Source organism: Macrobrachium rosenbergii, chromosome 16, assembly GCF_040412425.1.
Source record: "Macrobrachium rosenbergii isolate ZJJX-2024 chromosome 16, ASM4041242v1, whole genome shotgun sequence".
In the NCBI taxonomy this organism is placed as follows: domain Eukaryota; kingdom Metazoa; phylum Arthropoda; class Malacostraca; order Decapoda; family Palaemonidae; genus Macrobrachium; species Macrobrachium rosenbergii.
In genome coordinates, this window is record NC_089756.1 from 64,111,119 (window position 1) to 64,138,532 (window position 27,414).

The 27,414-nt window shown below is 35.9% G+C and overlaps 1 protein-coding gene across 3 annotated transcripts in view; it reads left to right on the forward strand.

The window, feature by feature from the left end:
* The window catches only part of LOC136847480 (transmembrane protein 8B-like), a 910,690-nt gene that overhangs the window by 802,565 nt on the left and 80,711 nt on the right, over positions 1 to 27,414 (forward strand). For 2 of the 3 annotated variants that reach the window (XM_067119223.1, XM_067119224.1), the window contains exon 12: positions 11,660 to 11,884. The exons of the other annotated variant lie outside the window; for it this stretch is intronic. In XM_067119223.1, the coding sequence (XP_066975324.1) occupies positions 11,660 to 11,884 (225 nt within the window). The remainder of the gene's footprint in view (positions 1 to 11,659; positions 11,885 to 27,414) is intronic. 3 annotated transcript variants of the gene reach the window in all.

Consider the following 27,414-nt stretch of genomic DNA (forward strand, 5'->3'; position numbering starts at 1 on the left):
TGACCTAGCATTTTAATCAAATCCTTTGGGCCAGCCCTATGAGAGCTGAAAGTCAGCTCAGTGGTCTGGTTAAACTACTTTAATAATATTAATAATGCATGACGTCCGCACACCGCTTTATAAGCGGCCTACTTTCTTAATAAACTAGCAGTACATGTCCACCTGCTCTCTTTTTTGCACCTCTTACAAAGTATCGTAAATAAAATATTTGAAAAAATGCAAATTGATGATCCACAAAAAAAAAATGACACTTGAACACACTAATGTAATATTTTCAGTAATTCTATCATACAATGGAATGTAAATGGTCTACACACCAGATTACATTTGGGTGAAATTCAACGATTACTAAAGGGAATACGAACCAATGATATGTTTACAACAAGTCAACAAAATAATATCAATAATAGGTAAATATACCTTAGTATCTACATCTAGAGAGGAAGAAGGAAATCTAGGTACTGCTATATATGTTCAGTACATAACAAAGTATGTTATGACAAAGTACCTGTAACTTTACTGATCTGCAAATATCGAGCATTAAAATACAAATAAAAAACGATAATTATGTAATTTATAATTTTTACAACCAACCTAATAAAAATTATGAATTTGACAAACTTAAAGATTTACTTAATAATGCCAAGGAACCTACATTAATAGTAGGTGATTTTAATGCTCACAACCCGATGTGGGACTGTAATTGTACAGACGCAATAGAGCAGGAAGTAAAATAGAAGAGTTCACAGATTCATATGACATGTGCTTTAGAAATGATAATGAAATCAGCATTAGAAATGATAATGAAATCAGCATATATTTTTCTAAAACACATGGAACATTTTCCTCAATCGACTTGACTCTATGTATGTACAACAAACATAGTTGACAGATTGGACTGGAATACAGTTGACAACTTGCATACAAGTGATCATTTCCCAATATTAATTTCATTATTACAAAATAATCCCACCAAGCATGTCCCTCGATATAACATTTATAAAGCAGATTGGGAGCAATATGAATTCTACACTAGGAATATCCCACCATTTGAATATTTAAAAGACCATAATGAAACTAATAAATTTCTTGTTGATTTCATTAAAATGCTGCTGGTAAAGCAATACCAAAATCCAAATCTCATTCAACAAAACACAAAGTCCCATGGTGGTCTGAAAAACTAACAGAATTAATAAAAATAAAACACCAAATTGGAAGACGATTAGATAATTTGAAGAGAAGGTTCAGTAAAATAAACAAAGCATTACCAATATTAGAAGGAACTTTACAAAAAATGACTATATTATTATTAGAAATTGATGCATTAAAACCTCTATATAACAAAATATCTGCAAAATTTAAAAGAGAAGTAATTCAAGGAAGAATCATTTCATGGAGGAAATATGTATCAGATCTCTCTAATAATACTCCTGTGCAAAAAATATGGGAAAATTCAGGAAAATAAATGGTACCCATGATAAACCACCCAGACATGCCATAATAAAAGATGGGAAAAGAATACTTGATCCTAAAGAAATGAGTAATGTAATAGGAGAAAATTTAGCAAAAGTAAGTAGTGATAATAGTTTAGATGAGCCCTTCCGCACAAAGGAAAATAGTATAAAATTAATAACAATAAATTTTGAAACAATAGAAGATATATATTATATAGAAAACTTAATATGGAAGAGTTAGAATTTGCTCTGTTGAACAGCAATAAATCTGCCCCTGGAGGTGACAGAATTTGTTTTGAAATGATCTGCCATTTAGTACCTTTGGCAAAGACACCTATTAGAGTTTTATAACCACTTATGGCTTCGAAAATTATTTCCTGATGAACGGCATAAAGCTATAATTATTCCTATTCCAAACCTGGAAAAGATCCCAGAAATGTAAACAATTACAGACCAATTTCTTTAACAAGTTGTTTATGCAGATTACTAGAAAAAATGGTAAATGCTCAACTAACATGACACATTCGAGAAAATAAAATTTTGACTCCCACTCTCTGTCTAACTTGGAAGACCACATACAAAGAGGATTTGAACAAAAACAAGGTACTATAGCCGTCTTTTTTGACATTGAAAAGACATATGATACTACGTGGAGACATGCAATATTAAAAACATTACATAAAAACAGCATCCGTGGACATTTACCTAGGTTTATCGAAAACTTTTTGACAAATCGCATTTCAAGTGAGAATTGATGATGTATTTGTCAAGTACATTTCCACTTGAAAATGGTGTTCCACAAGGAAGCGTCCTTAGTGGCACATTGTTTACTTTAGCAATAAATGATATTAGTAATAATCTACCTATCGGAATTAAAAGAACTTGCATATGAATGATTTTGCCATATATTATTCAGCATCTCGCATAAAACATGCAGAGTGACTCATTAATAAAACTATAATAAAAACAGATGAATGGGCATCATCTGTAGTCTTCAAATTTTTTATACAAAAGACTCAAGCAGTAATGTTTTATAAAAATAAAAAGTGGATAAAAGGTGAAGAAATTGATTTAAAAATCAGAAATCATTCCATACCAGCTGGCCAAACAGCAAAATATTTTGGATTAGTATTTGATACTCACTTGAACTGGAAAGCCCACATAACACATGAAATCAAAATGTAAAAGATCATTAAACCTAAATAAAAACTATCGAACACTACTTGGGAGCCGATAGACATACTCTTACCTTACTGTATAAAGCAACAGTGCTGTCTATCATTGATTATGGAAGCGAAATATATGGCTCGGCATCGGACGCAACACTGAAAACATTAGACCCAGTTCATAATGAAGGCCTTAGAATATGTTCAGGAGCTTTTCGATCATCACCAACGTCTTCTTTACAAGTTGAATATGGTGAACTCTCTCTCTCTCTCTCTCTCTCTCTCTCTCTCTCTCTCTCTCTCTCTCTCTCTCTCTCTCTCTCTCTCTCTCCATAGAGAACTAGTAACAATGAAGAGAGCCTTGAGAATTCAGACAAATGATTCTTCAACCCAAAAATTGTTTGGATTAAGAGATGTGTTTCCCAATTAGAGCTAGAAGATTGTTTGAGTCGCTTAATATAAATATACAGTTGCCTTCAGTATTAAAATTACCTCCCCTTGGACAATAAATAAAATGAGAATTTTTACACTTAAAATATTTATTCTCTCTCTCTCTCTCTCTCTCTCTCTCTCTCTCTAGTAAAAAAATTGTTTCCATAGAGAACTAGTTTAATGAAGAGAGATGTGAGAATTCAGACAAATGATTCTTCAACCCAAAAAATTGTTTGGATTAAGAGATGTGCAATTAGAGCTAGAAGATTGTTTGAGTCGCTTAATATAAATATACAGTTGCCTTCAGTATTAAAATTACCTCCCCTTGGACAATAAATAAAATGAGAATTTTTACACTTAAAATATTTATCAAAAAGTTCATCTCTCTCTCTCTCTCTCTCTCTCTCTCTCTCTCTCTCTCTCCATAGAGAACTAGTAACAATGAAGAGAGCCTTGAGAATTCAGACAAATATTCTTCAACCCAAAAATTGTTTGGATTAAGAGATGTGTTTCCCAATTAGAGCTAGAAGATTGTTTGAATGCTTAATATAAATATACAGTTGCCTTCAGTATTAAAATTAATTGACAATAAATAAATGAGAATTTTACACTTTTGTTATCTCTCTCTCTCTTTCTAGAGAACTAGTAACAATGAAGAGAGCCTTGAGAATCAGACAAATGATTCTTCAACCCAAAAATTGTTTGGATTAAGAGATGTGTTTCCCAATTAGAGCTAGAAGATTGTTTGAGTGCTTAATATAAATATACAGTTGCCTTCAGTATTAAACTCCTTGGACAATAAATAAAATGAGAATTTTTACACTTAAAATATTTATCAAAAAAGTTCATCATCTCTCTCTCTCTCTCTCTCTCTCTCTCTCTCTCTCTCTCTCTCTCTCTCTCTCTCTCTCTCTCTCTCTGTGTAGTACATAATTTTCATTGGTATTATTTAATGCACTACTGTGGTTAATTCAGTATAATAATGTTTGTTATACATTTTTCTGTAAAATGTGAATATATGTTACATTAACTGTTTGGGTTAAAATCCAAACAATCTCTCTCTCTCTCTTTGCCAATTTTTGTTTTGTTTAAAAAGAAACAATTTTTTTATTTATATTATATGGGTTTGTATACTGTACAGTACTTTACGCATCTTGTAAGCATAAGCAGGTACTGGTAAGTACACAGTGGTTAGGAGCAATTAATTTTGCAGATATAACTCATAATTCGAATGATGAATATATAAATACAGTCAACCCCAAGTATTCGCAGGGGATGTGTACCAATACCCTCCTCAAAAACAGTAAACCCGCTGTATTCAAGAGGGATGTGTTCCAGACCCCACCCCCTGCGAAGTTAAAATCCGCAAATATTTAGAACCCCCTGTAAAAACACATAGTATAGCTGCCTATCTTGGAAAGTTCAAATACCAAATGTATAGTAAACCCCCCATATTTGCGTTCTTACGATTCACGGACTACCGATTCGTGGGATTTTCTGTAGAACATATCTGTAAATTATTATTCGCGAAAAATTCGGCAATTCGCAGACTTTTTTGTCCAGAAAAATTCACTAATTAGTGTATTTTAATATTTTCATCACTAAACACATTTTTATGATAAAATAATGATTTACTAATTTTCAAATATTATTAAGATTAATACGATTAAATAATAATAATAATAATAATAATAATAATAATAATAATAATAATAATAATAATAATAATACTGTAAGATTGAATACCATGTAATAAGATGAAATAATGCGTAATGTTTATCTCTCTCTTTTTCCTTTTTATTTCAGGGGTCTCTCTCTCTCTCTTCTCTCTCTCTCTTCTCTCTCTCTCTCTCTCTCTTACTGAGATGAGAGAATTTTTATAGTATATTTATTTTTTTATGATAAATAAATGAATAAAATAAGTACTAATTTTAATAATAATAATAAGTAATAATTTAATAATAATAATAATAATAATAATAATAATAATAATAATAATAATAATATGGGGTAGGGTAGGGAGCGGACATTTGGGAGTTGGTTCTCACTTGTACCACTGGTGAAAGAATAAAACCCCATGAAAAGCTGATGATGTCCTTTTAAGGTTTTCAGGTTCATTTTTTTTCCTCCCTCAAATCTTTATGATAAATGAAAATAAAGATTCGAGTACCCGTCGGCCCTTTGATGGTAGTGACTCAGCACAGTTGACAACCGCTGGACTCTCCTCTAACAACCTCTCCCTAGAAAAATGAAAAAAGAATCCAAATGTAATCACACTGGAACCTTATGCTCCAGTACAAAACAAATCCAAAAGAAGTAAATATCGTCTTGACCCAACCTTGACTTATTTCAACTCCCTTCTTGGGAGTGAAGTTGGTCAAGGTTTCTAACCATGGAAGCAGAACAACAAATTTCAGCCATAAGTTGGAAAACTTCTTATTAAAAAGACACTCAACGACAGAAATGTCGTTCAGACAAATAAAAATGAAGACGTGGCTTATAGAAGCCACAACAAACAACCGGTCTGAAGACTATTTTTCCATAAAAAGTATCGATAATGTGAATGTAAAAGTGAAGAAGCATGACACTATGAACAGCATTCAGGGTACTGTTGTACTTCCCGAAAATAATGACGAACCGGTTGACAAGAATATGCCGTTGGGCTCTCTTAAAATGAGACATAACAAAGTCCAAGATTATGAGGTATATATAATACCAAGTAAACAGAATAATAAAGTATTAAGAATTGCAAAAATAAAATTTGAGGGTCAAGATCTACTTCAAAAAATAAAAATTTTGGGCCAAAATAGAGAACTGAGACCTCATGTTCCAAAGCCACTACAATGTCAAAATTGTAGTAAATATGGACACACGAAGAAAAACTGTTGAAATGAACCAATGTGTGCTTATTGTGGATCTGACGAACATGCCACGGAATGGAAATGTAGTGAGCCAAAACGTGTAAACTGTGGAGCAAGATCATCATGCAAGGTCCAGAGAATGTATGTACTATATTCTCAATACAGAATTGAAAATGTTACAAGAACGAACAGGGATGTCTATAAAAGAGGCTAAGTTGGAATTAAAAGTGAGAGGAATTCAAGATCCATCTAAGAAAGATACATATTCTTCAATAACAGGAACAATAATGAAACAAAAATGCATAGAAGTAGAAGTAACGGAGCACAGAAAAGTAAATCACAAGAAGAAATTAATGCTCAAGGGATAAAAACTAAAATGGTAAAGAATAATAAAACAGGTACAAATGATATGGATAACATTTTATCAGATTCATTTGAAATATTAATGAAAACAAGAGCACAGGAGGATGCTACTACAGAGTAACAGAGGAGGGTCATGATAGACTGGAAATTAAAGATAAAAAAAGGCCTTTGGAAAGAACACCACCCAAAACAAAGAAACCTATGATTATTAGAGAAACATCAGTCAAATCAAAGACAAAAGATATTAAGAAAGAACAAAAACAAAAACAAGCTAAGAATATACCTTTATCTCCTAAAATAATAGTAAAACCTATGGATATAGCTATCCAAAATACCGAAGAAGTGGAAGACAACCATACCATAGACAACAATGATTATGTCATGGGAGAAGAGATTACTCCATCACCAATAATTGGTACAACAAGAACAAATAAAAAAGAAATATACATGATAACACTTGTGGGTGTAATGATTGTTTCATTGCATTGTGCAATAATAAATACACGACAAAAGATTGTTTAACAAACATTATAAGAAATTTTATGAAATATAGAAAAAAAGAAATCACAGATTTGAGTACCCATGAAACCTTGCTTGTACATTGAGTGCTTAGTATTTATAAAGAAAAACAAGTGAATGTCGTGAGTAAATTATTAGAAAAAATCCAAGTTGATAATACAAAAACAGAGAGTAAAACTCAACCGCTATAATGAAATATTTTCCGTAGCTATATTTTACAATGGAACATAAATGGTCTACAGACCAGATTACACCTGGGAGAAATACAACGATTACTAAAAGAATACGAACCTATGATATTATACTTACAACATGTCAACAAAACAATATCAACAATAGGTAAATACCTTAGCATCTACATCTAGAGAGGAAGAAGGCAATCTAGGTACTGCTATATATGTACATAACAAAGTATGTCATGACAAAGCACCTGTAAACTTTACTGATCTGCAAATATCGAGTATTAAAATATGAATAAAAAACGATAATTATGTAATTTATAATTTATACGACTGACCTAATAAAAATTATGACTTTGACAAACTTAAAGATTTACTTAATAATGCCAAGGAACGTACATTAATAATAGGTGATTTTAATGCTCACAACCCGATGTGGGACTGTAATTGTACAAACTCAAGAGCAGGAAGTAAAATAGAAGAATTCATAGATTCATATGACATGTGCTGTATAAATGATAACAAAATCAGCACATTTTTTCTAAAGCATATGGAACATTTTCCTCAACGACTTAACTCTGTCTACAACAAACATAGTTGACAGATTGGATTGAAATACAGTCGACGACTTGCATACAAGTGATCATTTCCCAATATTAATTTCATTATTAAAAAATAATCCCACCAAGCATGTCCCTCAATATAATATTTAGAAAGCAGATTGGGAGCAATATGAATTCCACACTAGGAATATCCCACCATTGGAATATTTAAAAGACCATAATGAAACTAATAAATTTCTTGTTGATTTCATTAAAATGCTGCTGATAAAGCAATACCAAAATCCAAATCTCGTCCAACAAAACACAAAGTCCCATGATGGTCTGAAAAACTAACAGAATTAATAAAAATAAAACACCAAATTGGAAGACGATTAGATAATTTGAAGAGAAAGTTCAGCAAAATAAACAAAACATTACCAGTATTAGAAGGAACTTTACAAAAAATAACTATATTGTTATTAGAAATTGATGCATTAAAACCTCTATATAACAAAATATCTGCAAAATTTAAAAGAGAAGTAATTCAAGGAAGAATCATTTCATGGAGGAAGTATGTTTGAGATCTCTCTAATAATACTCCCATGCAAAAAACATGGGGAAATTCAGGAAAATAAATGGTACCCATGTTAAACCACCTAGACATGCCATAATAAAAGATGGGAAAAGAATACTTGATCCTAAAGAAATAAGTAATGTAATAGGAGAAAATTTAGCAAAAGTAAGTAGTGATAATAATTTAGATGAGCATTTCCGCACAGAGAAAAATAGTATAGAATTAGTAACAATAAATTTTGAAACAACAGAAGATATATATAATAATAGAAAATTTAATATGGAAGAGTTGGAATTTGCTCTGTTGAACAGCAATAAATCTGCCCCTGGAGGTGACAGAATTTGTTTTGAAATGATCTGCCATTTAGCACATTTGGCAAAGACATAGAATTTGTTGAGTTTTAGGGAGTATGAAGGTGCCCAGTTTTGTCATGGGCAAGAGACTTCATTCTTTTATTGTTATTGCTCTGCAGGCCTAGGCACTGAGAGTGGTTTTCAGAGGTCCTTGTGGCCTAATGAATTACCCCTTGACTGGTGGTAGTACCAGCAGATGGATTCTAATCATTAAGAAAGTAGCATCTGATTCCAGATGGAATTTATTTTGTTCTCTGGAGTGTATAATTTGGTTCCTCATACACTTAGCTCTGTTTTCAATGTCCAAATAGGGTATTATGGTAGAAAGGTAAGATTTGTTTCAGAAATGTACATTTCTATGATAAAATTAATTTTCTTTCTCATGATATATCAGTCCCCCAACTTCCCCACTCACGTGGACAGACACAAAACTTAGAGCAATAGGCACATGATACATGGTTTGCCTTCAAGGGGAGGGTTCAGTGGACAATATAATTAGACAAGATATAATTTCGTGTTTATACAGTGCTCTGTTGTCCTTTCTTCTGGTGTGGGACTCTATAGATATCGTAATAGTGTAGTAAGTATTTAAAAAAAGTTTTTTTTAATTTCTACTTTCATTGTTGTTAAGATTTTTTAATTTTTATTTTACTTTCATCGTTGTAAGCTCAATATCAGGACACTTACATTTCAGAATTAAGGATTAGTGTTGAAGAAGCATGCATTCTTGAAATTTGACAGTTGAAAGGGGTGCAGCAAACCATTTCTCAATGGTAAAAATGGCCAACAGTAGTGGAATAAGCAAAGATATTAAAGAATGGAAATGTTTTCCTGAATAGTCAGTTTTATATAAGTAACTTACCAAGTAATTACTTGGCTAATGATTATGCTCGCACGGCAACCTAAATTCCAAATTTGTGGTAACACGTCTTTTGCAAAGGGGGGGTTACAGGTCCCGCCCACTGCAATGGGGGTGTAGGAACGACTAACCACCACCGGTGTCATTCTTTTTTATGCCATGCTGCAGACAGCACATTGTGCTCTGCAATCCTGCCTAATTCGCCGGTTCATGCTTTCTTGCCAAATTCGGGAAGTATCGACTTTTGTTTGCTGAATTGTTGCATTTTATTATTTATCTTTTTGCATTAGACACTTTCTTCTGCAATTATGTCGAATTCTAGCGCTTCCAGTCGTTGTCACTGTAGCAAAGGCTGCAAGACTAGACTTAGTAAGGCTTGTTATGATGCACATTCCATGTGCACTAAGTGTAGGGGGCAGGAGTGTTCGAGGGAGAATACATGTTCAGAGTGCAAGGACTGGGATGACTGTAAATGGAAGGTGCTCAAATCCCATCTGAATAGACTAGAGAAAAATAGGATTAGAAAGGCAGCTGCTCGAGCTGAAAGTAGGGCCTCTGTAAGTAGGGATTCTTCCCCTGGACCTAAAACTGATTCTAACCTAGCTCTTCCTTCTATTCTTGGACATACTCTCTCCTATTCTCAGTCCTCCCTCTATTCCACATACTCCGGTGCATCTGACCCCGATGCCATAGCCACTCTGGAGTCCAGAATTGAGTCCAGATTCGACTCCAGATTCGACAAGAAGATTAGTCTGGTAGTGAGTTCAGTGTCAGAGATAGGGGCTTATGGAAAAAAGTGTTCTGTGACAAAGTTAGTGATAGAGTGTTGAGTGAAGTGTCTGTGGAGGAGGTGGCTTCCTGTCCCATTAGTGCTCATAGACAAAGGTCACTGTCCTGTTCCCCTGTACCTGGGAGAAGACATACCAGAGGTCCAGGGAAGTCTGGTGGGTTTTGGCCAAGGGTTGCTGCCCCCTAAGTTGAGCCTGTTGCTAGATCCCAGGTTTTGACTGACTGATGCTGGAAAGGCATGTCAGTTGGATGTGCACCGTTTGTCTTCTAGCTCAGACTCAGATTCCACCTGCGGGTGTCGTAGACGCTACCTGGATTAGTCATGGCCATTGAAAAGGCATATGGACAGCTTGACTCTTGCTTCCCGGTTGCCAATCAAGCTTCACGGACATCCTCGACAACCTGCTTCCATCTTGCAGCTACAATATGGATCCTTCAGTTTTCACCTCAGTTCAGCTTCCTGCACACCCATGTGATTCTTCTACTTTGATCTCATGAAGTTAGAGCAGTGGCTACCTCTCTCGCCTTCAAGCACAATTTATCCTTCTCGTCTGTTCTTCAGTTGACCTTTTGGAGGTGCGAGTCGATCTTCATTTAGCAGTGGCTGGCATGGTGTTTGGGGGAAGAAGCATAGGAGAGATCCTGTCTCTTCACCTTGATGTAGGGTGTCAAGTTTTTGGGGAGCCTGGGGGTACTTTGTACCTGAAGTACCCACCAGTTATTTGGATGGATAGTGGTTTGTTGTGTCAGGGTGGGTGATGGTGAATTCTGGTTATTGATTTGTGGTACTGCAACCAGGGCAAGGGCAACCTTTTTCCTGCATACGTCTTGTCAGCGATCAGGCACATCCTCCGTTTAAAGACTTCCACTGATGTAGAGGTGACTCTCACCTCCTCGCCGTGCCACTACAGTTTAAAATGAGCACCAACTAGAGGCAGTATTCTCCTGCTGTAGCTCTCTTACCAGGTAAGGAAGCAGCAAACATTGTTTAAGTGCTAGCCATTCTTTTCTAGTTCAAGTCATTACTCCTTTAATGTTTTTTTAATAGATCTGTCCATTCATCCCACCCCCCTTGTAGAGGGGGATTCAGCTAAGTAATCACTGGGTAAGTTACTTATATAAAAATTTCATTTTATAATAAAATTAAGTTTTATGTTTACTTACCAAGTAATTACTGAATCAGAGCCCTCCCTCCTCCCCTTTGTTTTCATGGACTGTGCAGCAATAAAATAGAATGACACCACTGTCGGTTAGTCATTCCTACGCCCCCAATGAAGTGGGCAGGACCTGTCACACCACCCCCTTTGCAACCGAAGCGTTACTTCGAATTTTGAATTTAGGATGCCGTGCGAGCATAATTGTTAGCTAAGTAATTATTTGGTAAGTATATATAAAACCAAATTTTTTTTTATAAAAGTGTCATTTTAGCACTAGTCTAGTCATCCATAAAAAATTAGTTTTTGAGTTGTGAAGATGTCTATGTTTGGAAATTTATATTTCTTAGTGAAAACAGATGTCAGCTTACTTTAACAATTCAGTTGAAATTCACACTGGTTTTAATATTGCAGGTGGTGTCTTTTTGTGCTATGAAGTATGAAGTGCTGCAGTTCACAGATTTCTTCTTCTCACTCCTCTGTTTTTGGGTAACAGTGGTAGGACTCGGAGAAATTGATCAAGCCTTTTGTCCTCTGCTACATACACTTGGGGTTGTGATCATTGCACCTACCGTCCAGTACAGCCGAACCGCTTTAGCATCATTTATAGTGCCCATGGCTGTAGCAGTAGCAATTCCAGTAAGGAATTTTAATTGCCTTATTGATGCTCTCATAGTCATTACTATTTTTTGATGTTTTTGATTACTTACTTGTATAGTTCTCTCTCACAGGTTTGGACCAGTGATATCAAGCAAACTTGCTCTCTTATCTTGTTAATTATATTTAAGTAACCTTATGTTATTGACACATTCAGAAAAGTACATTAATTCAACAATTATTCAGATTGTTTGTTGGATGCTGACAGCGGGTGACGAAATCTATATGAAAGTGGCAGCTATAAGTGTAGAGTTTTGTAAAGCAGCATTTTGTGCATTAAAGTAGTGTCCCGCAGTAGCTTTAACAGTATTTGCACTGAAATACAGTAGTGTTTTAAAAATTTTAGACGGTTAAGTTATCTATATGACTAAGGAAGCATTTCATATGAAATTGCTTGAAAATGCAGTTAAGAAATAATAGGAAATAATAGGGTTAATGTCCAATCTTGATGAATAAATTAATGGAACTATACAAGATAAGGATATTTTTTTAGATTTTTACACCTTATTTCAAATCTTATTTTTCAGTCCTTATAATGTAAACCAGTAACTTAAAATATTTGATTACTGTAATACAAATTTTTGTATGCTACATTATATACTGGGTACTTTACTGTCTTGTAGTTAAATGATCGGCAGATCTACAGTACATGTTTCAGTATCAGCATTGTGCTGATGCACAGATTCAGATAATTGTTTCACAGTTTCCTTCAGAGCACTGAACATGTGCACGTATAAGGTCTTCTCATTTCCTGCATTAACTAGCAGTGAAGACTGTGAATAAGAGTACGTACCATATAAAGAGAGTTTTCCGAGTCATTCTGTCCCTTTTTCACAGAATCCATTAACCAAATTATTGTTAAATAATAAGACCAGTTTGTCATAGTTCTAGACTTTACCAAGGGCTCATCCAAATGGTTTATTCTTTTATTATAAGTAAAAATTGGAGCAAGATAAGTTGAAGAAGGTGGACAGTTAAGTAGGAAAAGCCCATAGGGAATGAATGAAGAGTTCAGGTAATGGTGGAAAATAAATGCGTCTGTGGTCGAAGGGATGCTGCAGAGAACCTTTTTCTTCATTACAGTGTACACTTGAGGTTCATTGGCCATACCATATTTACTTGATTCTTGCAACAAACCATTAGTACTGTTACTAGTCTTTATTCATGGTGATAGTTTTCAGTTGTGTGATATGTTTTGCCTCTGTTATTTCTTCTTAGTTTTTCCTTTTGAGAAGATACAGGACTTATTAATCCAGCAGAAGGCAGTTATTAATCCAGCAGCAGGCAGTCAAGTCAGTTCTAGACCTCTGCCTGGCCAAGTGGGCAAGCATCTGTAATTGGTGTTAGAGGATTCCCTTTCCTGTCCCTACCATGCTTCCATTTGTAGCATATGTCTTGTGCTTCTATGGAGATTTAAAAGTTATTAGTCTGTTCCAAGAAGAGCTTTTCAATAGGTTTTTAGGAGTACCTTTATAGAATGTGTATTCTGTGTTATTTTCAGATATCAGGCAGCCTAGTAAATCTTCCCATATTTTCTTTGTGGAAAGCAATCATCCCTAGGTCCTTCTGATGGGCTAAAGAATTCTCTGCCATCTTTTGTTTTTTCTGACTCATGAAATTTTTAATTCCTTGAGAAGTGGTTCTATTAGTCCCTTTGTGATCAAGTGCATTCCTTCCTTCTCTTTCTTTGTTATTCTTCATTTTCTTATGGACTGTACTAGAAAAGAAAATGTTTCTACAGGAATACAAACCATTGCCTTTATAATAGAAGTTTCCTTCAGCCTCAGCTGGGACAGCTCTAAAACATGGCAATAAGGTAGTTAACTGGTGGTAAAAGGGGTGAGTGGTGGAAAAGCTGAAGGTGCCGAGGAAAACTGTATGGAAGCCAACATGCCGTAGGAGGAAAACGTGGAGACATGCATGCCTGAAGGAACAAGGAGAATTGATGAAATTGTTCCAGAAAATGAAGAGGAACTAGTAATCCAAGAGGAGAAAGATGTTGATGTAGAGGGCAGAAGGAAATATTCCAAGCAGAAGAAAAAGCAGCAACCTTATCGCTAAATCAGATTCTTTGACTGAAGCTGACAGGTCTAAGAATTCAGAAACAAAGAACCAGATTCATGATTCTTGTCTAGAGGCGGCTTCAGGTGAAAAGGAAATCAGAGAGACCAGAGTAGGTGAGGAAACTTCAGTATGTGTAAAAGGTATTACCTCAGGGAAAGAAGATAGACTTGCTATGGTACCAGCTATGATACCAGAAGTGATTGATCACAATAAGGCATCTCAGGGATAGTAAGCATGGTAACAAAGTCAGTGAAGGTATTGAAGAGATGGAACTGACGAAAATTACTCTGTAGTAACTGGTACTGAAGAAAGAAGTATCCAGAGGAATGAATTGAACTTGAGTTTCACTGAAATACAAAAGGATGTGGAAAGTGAAAGCATCTCTGTCAGAGAGAATAGGAAAGTTAAGGATTATGATGGAATTAATCAGGAGCAGCAAACATCTGACACTGAATTGCAGAAAGACCCAGAGCAATTGACTGATAAACTGATATTGTAAAGGTACAAGATAAAAACATTCATGAAAGGAAGATAACAGTAAATGTGTTGCTCATTCTTTATCTTTTAATGTGGAAGAGACTCTTTAGACCTGGCAGGCAACTCTTTTAGGAGAAGGACACTCTGGAACCAAACCAGTGGGTAGAAGAGGCCTTTTAGCCTTGGTATAGGTAACCCTTCTAAGAGAAGGTTACTCTGAATTCAAACCTTGTTCTCCAACCTTGGACTGTGCCATAGCCATTGTACCGTGGCTTTCCTTTGTCATGGGTTTGAGTCCCCTTGCTGGAGTACAATCAGGCATTTATCCTCTCTTTGGTTCACTATAATGTTTTTTTGAAAAAATGTTTAGGACAGGCTGATGAGAGAGCAAAAGTTGCTCGGTGGATTATCAGGAAAGTGCCTTCATCTTTACCTGTCTGTTCCTACTGAGCTTTTTATTTCTAAATCCATCCTGACTGTCCTCCCCCAGTTGTGCCAAACTTGGCAGATTTCACCTTGTTGACCAGTTGCTTCCGGCTCTTTTTTTCAGTGACATATGGACATGTTTACCATATACATCATGTATAAGACAACTTTTAAATTCTAAAATTCACCCCTAAAAATTGGGGGTCATCTTATACTATTATTCTAAAAATCAAACCTTGAATTCTAAATGATGTTTATCGGTAGGCTAGCCTCGGCCTGGGTGTGATAAGCATCGACTTACATAAAAAAAAAAAGATTCACATTATGAAATAAACTGATAATAAAGGTAATAAAACCATTTTTACCTTATGTATTATTGGCATATCTTAATAATCAGTAGCCTTTGTAAAGAATAATTCCACATCAGTGAAATCGACTTTTATATATACAAGCTCAGCTGAGAAAATGTAAACATCGAGTTATGGTTGCTCTCACAGCAACCTTTATCTTTCGATAACCTTTCAGAAATTTTAATGGTAGTGTAATTACGGTACTAATAACATTTTGGATAACATAATATTCATTTTTTATTAAAATTTTCTCATATATATCACAAGATTCATCACATATGCCAGCATCATAGGGATTCCAGTCTGGTTCTGGTGAGTTAACTTCGGCTTCATCATTGCTATCATATAGATCATCTTCGGTAGCACCCATGGTATTAGAGATACTGCATTTTTTAAATGATGTTATGACATTTTCTATTTTAACTTTCCCCCATGCTTTTATAACAAAGTCAAAGAGAACATCAAGTGAGACAGCACGCGTAGATGCCTGTAACTTTAGAACATTTCAGTCATATGAATGATAATTATGTACCATAATTATTGTACATTATTATTATTGTAATGTTGTTAGGGTTTGTTTGTGATTGGTGATGAAACAGACAAAACAGTAGTTTCCCTTTTAGGCAATGTGTGTAGGAAAAACATGGTATAGAATCGGCTTTGTTATTTCGTTTTATTTTGAATTTCTAAGGCTACAGCAAGTAAAACAGCATTTATAATAATATTATCTTTACATAACCAATATTTTATAAGATACCCGTTGTTGCAAAAGCTAGCCTATACTGTACACAGTTTTGTAATTTAGCAGTCATCTTATACTATGAGATAGATTCATGAAAATTTGCCATAATTTTTTGATAGTGTAGTTGCTTGTTTCGTCCTGAAAGAGTTACCCTTCCATGGTCTACCAGAGCTCCATGATGACCAGACTAATATCAAAGAATTATCTTTTAGTTGGTCTCACAGCCGGGTATTGTGTCGTAGTGATAGACACTATAACGTGATGGAGTATGTAATGGACTCAAAAATAAGAGGGCGCTTTCCCTTATCTTCAGTGAAGTGGTACCTGGGTTGTTTCCATTGTCAGAACCTACCAGAAGAAGAAGTGATTAATTTGCAAGCACAGTCCGCCATATTGTCGACAAACAGACCTGCACAGAGACCAAGAAGAATTACTCTACTATGGTCAACACAGTAAGGGTTAGTATTACGAGCATGTAAGGACAGTGGATTGAGTGACATACTGGCTGTGTTGACTGGTTTATTGGTAGTTCCTTACTGAGATAAATGTACAGAATCTTCGAAGATGTTATTGACATGTGCAAGCGGTAAAGTAGCATCTACACACTGACAGGTGAAAACAGAGGTAAAAGATTCAGACATCTGTGTTTGTTGGCAGACAAACAGATGGTGGTATTGATAGACATAATAAACGTACAGTGTTAAAACATACATCAATGGAAAGGCCAGGAAATTCTACATATGGCCAGTTGCATGAGATTCGAGACAGATTAATGAATACAATGCAGTAGCATAATATATATGAAATGGAGAGATGTTTGGCGTCTTCACAAAGAGAAACATACATACAGTTTGATACAGAAGATTCGTTGGAACATTATGAGTACATGATTAGAATGCTTGCATGGCAATGCAAGTAGTGGTGATTGTACATACAGCAAGACAACAGTGGTTAGGGAAAAACAGATGGAAATATTGTATGGTTGAAGTCGCGTTCCGTCAGAGAAAGAAAACGAGATGCTCTTGTTTTGTCTTGTCCACTCCGATGGATGACGATTGACGAACACATGAACACACACTTGTGTTTGGAAGAGACGGCGTCGGGCTCTTACAATACTCTCCCCCAAGACGTGGGTAACTTCTGATTCAGGCGGAGGGTGCGGTGCGGTGACGTCTGTTTCCTCCTCCAGGAGGGTGGGCTTGATGCGGTTGTGTTTGGAAGAGACGGCGTCGGGGCAACAGGCTCTTACAATACTCCCCCCCCCCCAAAGCAAGGCATCGATGCAGAAATTGTCTTGCGGACAATTGTAATTGGTTCGAAAGGCTTGGGCTGGGGCAGGTAGGAGGGCTGAAGCGCGCCGGCAGGAGCTCGAGGAGGACGGAGCTGGTTGAAGGGTGACGCCGGATGATCCTTCGGTAGCCAGCTGGAGGGGAACGGGCTGAAGGTCGAGGGCTGAAGGATGACGGCAGCTGGTCCTTGGTAAAGCCCCTTTGTTGGCCGAGTTGGTTGAGCTTCAGACCGTCATTGAGTTCGATTCCCGCCGGCTGATGATGAAGAGTTAGAGGAATTTATTTCTGGTGATAGAAATTCATTTCTCGCTATAATGTGGTTCGGATTCCACAATAAGTTGTAGGTCCCGTTGGTAACCAATTGGTTCTTAGCCACGTAAAAATAAGTCTAATCCTTCGGGCCAGCCCTAGGAGAGCTGTTAATCAGCTCAGTGGTCTGGTAAAACTAAGCTATACTTACTTTTTTTTGGTCCTTGGTAGCCAGCTCGAGGGGGCAGCAGCAGGCTGAAGGATGACGTTGGCTGGTCCTTTGTAGGTCAGCTCGTCCGGTACAAGTGCGGGGGCGGCTTCAGGTTTCTTGGAGGGGAGATATCCAGGGCTCCGGTGATGGGGTGGGTCATCTCGGAGGGTCGGACATCCACTGAGAACTCGGGAACGGCGGGAAGCAGCGAGGCGGCGCATGGGTCGTCATTTTGGGTCGGCTGGTTCCTTCGGGTCACTCCGGGGTCACGAGTGTAAGGACAGTGGATTGAGTAACATACTGGCTGTGTTGACTGGTTTATTGGTAGTTCCTTACTGAGATAAATGTACAGAATCTTCAAAGATGTTATTGACGTGTGCGAGCGGTAAAGTAGCATCTACACACGGACAGGTGAAAACAGAGGTAAAAGATTCAGACATCTGTGTTTGTTGGCAGACAAACAGATGGTGATATTGGTAGACATAATAAACGTACAGTGTTAAAACATACATCAATGGAAAGGCCAGGAAATTCTACATATGGCCAGTTGCATGAGATTCGAAACAGATTAATGAATACAATGCAGTAGCATAATATATATGAAATGGAGAGATGTTTGGCGTCTTCACAAAGAGAAACATACATACAGTTTGATACAGAAGATTCGTTGGAACATTATGAGTACATGATTAGAATGCTTGCATGGCAATGCAAGTAGTGGTGATTGTACATACATCAAGACAACAATGGTTAGGGAGAAACAGATGGAAATATTGTATGGTTGAAGTCGCATTCCGTCAAAGAAAGAAAACGAGATGCTCTTGTTTTGTCTTGTCCATGGTCTAAGAAAGAGAAGGTCTGTTCACGCACAGGTGTATGTGCTACACCTACGTCACACAGCGGATAGGTACAGTAAGACTCGAAAGGTATTGTTGATAAACCAAAAGATTTTAATTTAATAATGGGATTTACTCAATATTGTCAAACTTTTATTAAGAAAATGCAATAGTTTGTTTATAAAGGTAATGGAAGGGCAATAAAAGATTTATTTCATTCATAGAATATTGAACTTTATTATGATATAACATCAAGAATATGATTAATAAACAACTTTACAGGTGAAAAGTAACATTCATGAGATAGCTTATCAATACACTTTTCTGAGAACCCTAGTTCTATTAATTTATGTTATTAACTTTGACAATTTGCGTTTTTCACTTCGCATGTTTTTCATATTTTGGTTCAGGATACGCATTAAAAAAAAAAATTCTGCATCGCACAAAAATGTTACGACGTCCAGTGGTAGAACTACAAATTTCGTTATTTCATCTACTAAAGTCTTGACAGAATTTCTACCTGCCCTCAGGTTTTTCTCTCCATGATAAGTTGAACAGCTTCTCCATAACTTTTAATTTTTCAAAAAATTGCAAGTCGGTTGCATCAGCTTTTCTTTTTCCCTGGAAATGTAATTAATCCAGGTATTGTCACCAATCGAGTTCTCAGTGGTACTTAAAAACTGGTGTTGAGGAAATTTATGTGCAATGTATCCACCGACATAACGCAATCCCTCGTTCTCCATTGCTTTTTCAAAATCAATTGCTGAAGTGTATCATCGTCAGTACTTGGTCTGTCCCTTTCGTTTACAAAGTCATCATCGTCTGAAACTGAGAACAGCATTGCAGACAAGCATAATTCCTCATCCAACGTTTTCTGGTCAAATGCTGACGAGGTTCCAGAACAATGAAATAAACCCTCAGATAAACTCGTATCACAATTTTCTTTTTGTGTATTATACTTGCTACCAACTAAGGCCACGTCTCTGCCTAATATGTATGCCCTTATCCGATTTTTCACTTGAATTGAGATGGATGTTCATAGCATGCTCCCATTTGTCTTACGCAAGCAAAGAAATGCTCTAGCACATCTTGGTTTAATCTGTAAGTCATTATATATGATATGCAATATTTTTCTTTTAACATTTCATACAAATTTAGCAGTGACCTTTGAAGACATAATCAGTCCTTTCTGAAATGGCAATAATCTATCATACCCACAAACTTTCATTGATTCAACAGTATTTATCATTTCCTTCAAAACAGAATTTTGTGTTTGCAACTGCACACCATAAGCATTTTGAGTGCTTTTTATCGTTAGAGCCTTAGAATTAAATAAATCGAACCAAGAATCAAACAACGCAATGTTGTGCTAGCCCAATCTTTGCTGCTAAGTAGCCCCTTTTCTCCAAAAAAATTTAAAGATTTGGCAGTTGTTTCGAGATTAACTGAACTGCTAATTTAACATTCATCCTCTTTGCTTTTGAAACATTAACATGATTTTCTGAAAGTTTATAGGCAGTTTTTAAATCATTACAACTTCTTTTGATAATCTCACGCACACACTCACTATTAATATTTTTATCATTTACTTTAAATCCTTTATCAAGAAAATGATTCCTCGCAAGTTTGATCAGGTGCGGTGCATCTGCAAAATATGTATTCGTCTGTCGGAATCAGCTGATCAGGTGAAAACGGATGATCTGTGTCTGCACCTAAGGACTTGTGCAGCTTAACATTACTGGCTTCCAGATCACTGACAATGGCAACAACGTGAAATCCTGTGGACTCTACACTCGTTATCAAACTAAATAAAATATTTTTGGTAATTTTCTGATCAAAATTATAGTAGATGATTTGTTTCAAGAACTTACTAACCCCCTAATCATAACACACTGAACTTTACTTTGGGTGAATAGAGAGTATCAGTTCCTTTGTCATAGGTCCACTCATAAGCAAATTTCATCAAATGACATAACACACAAGCGATTCATTTCTGTCATTGTTTTGCCTTATGGCGTAGAGGCATTAGCACTGATGTTAATATTCCTGGTTCTACGTTGATCTTGGAAACAGCGGTGCAATGTTGAAATAGATGGATAGGGAAATTCCATTTTATTACGTAAATATCTATATGCTTTGGGGCTTGTCGCAGGGCCAATGCACCACTAATATCATCTTCACAAGTGCTTAACAGGAATCCCAGTTAAAAAGAAGGAACTTGAGAGGGAGAAAACACTTGCTTAAATTGCTTCTTGCAAGAGACAGCATTGCATTACTGTAGCTATTTTTTTTGTAAGGAAGAATCTCCCACTCTTTTTTTCTTTGAGAAGAGCATCCCTCTCTGATTTGACTTCTTGTAGCTCTTGCTGCAATTTGTCTATGGTGGCAACTCGTGGTTCTTCATGCGCATGCAGTTCATTGACAGTGAACACTCAATGTCATGAATAAATCTTTTCATACCTCTCTTCACAGCTTCGGCTTGTAGATACATTATTTCCTGTAATATTTACAACTGATATTACTACAAAGGCAAAACAAAACAAGTTTTAACTGGTGACTTACGTTCAACTGAAAACAACTTATCTCATTACCAGTATGGTCAGGCCTAATCTTATAGTTGGTAGCATCCGTGAACGGGGCAAGGAACAATGGAAATATTGGCGAGGTATTATAAGAGGATTAACAAGGTCAACCATTTACCCTCCAAAGGAAACTTTTGGTATTTTAATTCCTTACTTCAAAACAATACGAAAATCTGAACTTACCCTCTGAATAGGCAGATGTAGTGTTGGTATTGCATCACTGTTTAACCTGACTAACAAGATGTCTTGGTATTGATTCCAAGTAATTCATATTTAGGTTCCATAATCACATTCAAGCTACAACTCGAAGAATGCATTAAATTTGTTACAGATGGGAGTTCAAAAATGATGAAAAGAAATATTTGATCTGAATGAGTTGCATCCATACAGTGCACAAATATTCGGCATAGTTTTGCAATGACAAAAATACACAAATACACAAACAAAATCACATTGACATTCTCTTGTTTTGACCTGACTAGCAGGTGTCCATCCGTTCGCGCTGTGACGTCATGCGCGAAGTTGGTCGAATTTTGGAGTTGAACAGACCTTCTTTCTTAGACCATGGTCTTGTCCACTCCGATGGATGACGATTGACGAACGCACGAACACACACGTGTGTTTGGAAGAGACGGCGTCAGGCTCTTACAAGCGCTCCGAAAAATTCGGCTTTTTTCTCCGATTTCATTAACGAGAAACATGGAAACCTCTAAAACAACAAGTTAAGTGCTTAAATTTAAGTTCCAGTTAAAGTTTTAGTTTTAAATTTTTGGAACTGGTAATTAATTTGTGTGTGAAAGCCAGAACCCAGCCTTTTTTGCAAACACATGGTTGGTGGTTAGGGTAAATGATCGGGGTTGAGACACACGGGTGGCATAATTTTCACTTTTCACTTGATATTTAATTGGAGAAATAAAAATGTTAAACCTTTAAGAAAACCTTTCAAAAGATTGAAGCTTCATTAACAAAATGAGCTATAGGAAACTGCCATATGGACTAAAATAGGCATGCGATGTCTTCGTAAAATAGGTGTTGAAGGCAATTTGGAATCCAATATGGCGTCTTCCCAAATGCTGAGACAAAATTGAGTGGCGATTTAACACTTCCTTCCCAGTGCTCATTTAACAATGTACTGACGCTAATTGCTTATATATGTAATGTTTGTAGATATTACTCAAGATTTTAGTTGTAATCAGCACGATAAAACCACATTTTGTTGCCTATACTAGTGAAAATATGAGACATGGAATTTCCGTCTGCCATGTGGTTGAACTGAAATGCATTTTTACCTTTAATCCTTACTGACATAACAACTGAGGCTCCACAGTGCTTATTTGATTGTAATTATGCACATTTTGTTTGTAATTCACCCACGATACCACTTAAAATACATGAGAATGTTTGTTTACAGTACTTTACTCCATCAAAGTAGCAAAACTGTGGCGGGAACAATTTTCCAACCTTATTGTACATCTGGCTGCCACAAACATACGATTGAGCGGACAACTCATTAGTGAACTGTGTACGAAAGAAATGTAGTATTTTGTTGTTAGGACTTTTCATTTACTTAAGTACATATTACTGTGTATACTTCTGAGACATGTAATGTGTACATATGAGTGTTACCACTTTGGCAAAAATGCAAGAGAGTTTAGTATGACAATTTATCTAGAACTGGTACGAGAGCCAAGATGCCATGACGTCAAAATACGGGACTGAAATAAAGGTTTTAAATCCAAAATTATTACTTAAAACACCATTATATTGGACAAAACTTACACTGTGAATGTGATATAAATATTACACTGTATGTAATATATATTAATAAATAAAAGAAACAGGAAAATGCGAAAAATAGCTACATTGTAATCTTCACAGCCAAAGCATTGAAATTTGTCTCAGAAATCTGGTTTGCTCCAACAAAAAATATTTTCAAATGAATTATAATGAACATGTACATTTACTCAGTTTACAACCTTATTCTGGTGTTTAGCTACCTAGTTATTTAAATGTTACCTAGCGCTCTGGCGTCCCAAAAATTCACTAGAGTTCCTGTCCAATCCCCGAAACGCCAGCATTTACCACTTCTGTCAAGGAAACGGTGTTAGCGTCTATGGGTACAAATATTTTGCAGATTTAACACAGGAAATGGGCAGTTTGTTTACAAAAGTGACGGGAAATATCCAGATGGCGTCACTCGTCCACTTTTAAAGTGTTTTAAGTAAAAGTTTCAAGAGTGTCGTGGCCAGTAAGTTAGCACCGCACAGGGCTAAATCTTAACGAACCTCTGTTTAATCGGAAATATGCCATTCTTTCGTAATTTAGGGGACAACGGTTACTTTGATAGGAACATAGAGGTCTCGGCGTGTTGTGTAGACGGGGCACAAGTTAGTTCACTGATGCTGATGGGGGCGCGACGGCACGTTCAAATGCATTTTCTGGAAGTGTCCAAACAATGGACGAATGTCGCAGTGTCTCACACTCCGAGCGTTTACCCTACTCATGGTCATTGGTTGCTAGTTTTGTAAAGCGCAAGTTGTTTGAAAGAATTTGCCATTCTAACAATGTTTTAACTAAAAGAAATGTGCCACAATTTATCATTAATATAGATAGAAAATCCTTTCAGATTAAACGATGTCTACAGTAATCTAGTCACTAATCTACATCAGATTAAGTGAGAATAATTTAGACTAGATTACTAATGGGTGTTGTCTGTAGCCTATAACCTAGGATTACATATCCTTAAGTGTGAACTAAATAACCTGGATTAGGTAGTAACCTAAATTAAGGAAAGTAAAACCCCTTTATAGACATACCCTATCATGGGCCTAAGCAGTAACCTAGCTTAGACCAAGGACCCTAGGGTTAGTTAATAATATCTGGGCAAAATAAAATCGGTAGCCTAGCTATAAGGCGACATATTAGTCAAAATTTTTGCTTATATATAAGCCTGTACGCCTAAGCATGATCTAAATAATCTGTGACTATGCAGTATCTTACATTAGGTCAAGTGATAACCTTCTATGAAACATCCCATTATTGGACTAAATCATTAGCCTAGACCAATTAACCTAGGACTAAATGAAATAGTAATTTGTGCTGGATGAGATGTAGCCTAGCTTTAAGGCTACATAGGAAGGTAATTGTGTTTTATGTAACCCGTACCCATAAGTGTAATTAAATCATTTGGATTAGGTAGTAGCCTAGATTAGAGCAAGTGATAGCCTAGCTGTAAGGCTACACATTAGTGTGTTACTGTTCAGGATAGTAGACCAAATAGCCTAGGATTGCATATAAACAACAACCTGGGTTAGACAAAAATGGTAGCCTAATATAAGGTTACATATTATTAAGTTTATGTTTTTATCTACAGTAGCCTATACATGTAAGAGTGATCTAGAATAACCTGGATTAGACAGTAACTTATACAGGCAGTCCCCGATTATCAGTGGGGATTCCGTTCCGATGGCGTGATGATAAGTGAAAATCGGCAATAACTGAAAATTGACGATTTTCGGTTATCGGCGCCTCTGTTAGGTATTTATCAGCGCCGATAAGCAGAAATCGGCGCATATCAGCGCTGAAAATGACTGATTTTCATCCCTAGACAAGCACCGAGAGACTGGACCGCCGATACCGGGATTGCCTGTACTAACTTAAGAAAGAACATTTTAGGAAATATCCTATTATTAGCTTGATACATTACCCTTAAAAAAAGAAATAAATGGTTAACATAAGAATAAATGGTTAACATAAGAATATATGAGAGTGTGAAGATTAGTAAACTATTTTTCTCTACCCCCATTCCACCAATCTATTTTTTAGAAGTCTTCTCAACCTTGTTTTTAAAAACTTTATTCTGTCTCTTTCTCTTTGTTCTGAAATGCTTAATGTCTCTATGTTTTAGAACGGCGCATTTACAGTTTGTAAACAGTACAGGTAAAATTAGGTCTATTTAAAATTATCTACTGTACAGTTAAAGACATACAGAGAAACAGTAATACGTAGGTTGCGCTAACTACAAACGAGAGAGAGAGAGAGAGAGATAACAGTTGTCCTTACTTAAGAGAGTGAAATTTTTTATGATTTATTATGTACAGAGAGAGAGAGAGAGAGAGAGAGAGAGAGAGAGAGAGAGAGAGAGAGAGAGAGAGAGAATTACAAGAAGCCTTTGACCATTAATCAGCAACACTACCCCTTCTTGTCATGTTAAAGTGACATGTCAGACAGCTTTTGCTTTCGAGCTTCTCACAGAAGATGAGGGGAAAATATTTGTTTGTTTAAAATATGTATCACTTATGAATTTTGTAATTACAGTTATATTATTATTATTATTATTATTATTATTATTATTATTATTATTATTTAATCTTATTAATCTTATTAATATTTGAAAATTAGTACTTATTATTAGATAAAAAATTTATTTATCATACAAAACAAATAAACATACATGTACCATAAAAATTCTTTCTTCCCAGAAGAAGAGAGAGAGAGAGAGAGAGAGAGAGAGAGAGAGAGAGAGAGAGAGAGAGAGAGAGAGAGAGAGAGAGAAATTATTACTTTTATTATTTAATGTTATTTAATTTACACATTAAAGCTTGAAAACTTATAAATTACATAAAAAATCAGACATAAACACTTTTGCAGGGTTTCTCAGCATTTGCAAATGTTCACGTGTCTGTGAAAAACTCGTGTGGTAGTAGTTAGGTTCCAATGAAAAGTTCGTGTGTCTGAGAATTCACGCAACTCGAATCGTACACGTTCAGGGTATTACTGTGTTCTCTCATCTCATTAAGAGAAAGAGAGAGAGAGAACTGAAATAGGAGGGGAGAAAGAGAGAGAGAAACATTACATATTTCATCTTATTACATATTATTTAATCTTACAGTATTATTATGATTATAAATATTATAATTATGATTATCATTATTATAATATTTTATTATTTTTATTATAATTATTATTATTATTAGCCTATTATATTAACGTTATTATTGTTTAATCGGATTAATCTTAATATTTGAAAATTAATAAATCATTATTGTATCATAAACATGTATTTAGTCATGAAAATAACATCAAAATACACTAATTATTGAATATTTCTAGGCGAAAAAACCCGCGAATGAGCGAGTTTTCCCTTGAATAATTTTCAGATAGGTTCCACAGAAAATCTTGTGAATCACAGAGTGCGAATCGCGAATAATTTTCAGATAGGTTCCACAGAAAATCCTGTGAATCACAGATTGCGAATCGTGAGCCCGCGAATCCGGGAGGTTTACTGTACACTATCAAAAAACAGGTTTTGACGTAGGAAAAACCTATTTTTGATAGTTGCTGTTGAGTCCTCAAAACCCTCCCACTTCCCTGACAAAAAAAAAGGCGTGGTATTTGGGCAAGGGATCATCCTGCATTGATCAACTGAAAGTAATGCTTCTTGGTCTCTGTGTGGGTTTGTTTGTCGACAATATGATGGACTGCACTTGCACATTAATCGCTTCTTCTTCTAGCAGGTTTTGACAATGGAAACAACCTGGGTACAGCTTTACTGAAGATAAGGGAAAGCATCCTCTTATCTTTGAGTCCAGTACATACTCCATCACATGTTATAATATTTATCACTACAACACAATACCCGGCCATGAGACCAGCTAAAAGAGAATTCTTTGATATTAGTTTGGTCACCATGGAGCTCTGGTAGACCATGGAGGGGTAACTCCTTGAGAACTCAACAGCGACTACCAAAAATAGGGTTTTCCTACATCAAAACCTGATTTTTACCTCATCTTATATAAAGGACGTCTTATACAGGGAAATATACGGTATTTATACTTTCAGCAGAATTTTTGTAAATAATGTAAATCCTGTTGTTGTTGACAGCATTGTTGTTTATTGTTGTTGATTTTTACAATGTTACTGTTATGATTTTATTTTTTAGTTTTGATACTGATTATATGCTATTAATTTTAATTCTTTCGGGAGATATTGAGCTGAACCCTGGGTCTGTTACTCATTACAGTAAGAAATATTGCATATGACTGTATTGAAATATTCGGGGCTTAATTTCAAATTTTCTTGATCTCCAGAGTTGTGTCCGTAACTACAATTTGTTGTTTTTATTTGAGACTTTAAGTAGTAACAAGCCAAAGGCTGAGTTTTTAATCCCGGGGTTTGATGGCCCTGACTTTATTTTTTTCATAACATCCCACATGCGCAAGGTATGGCTGCACTGTACACACTAAGTCCGGATGACCTACAGTAAAGTTCGTTTATAGTGAATTCT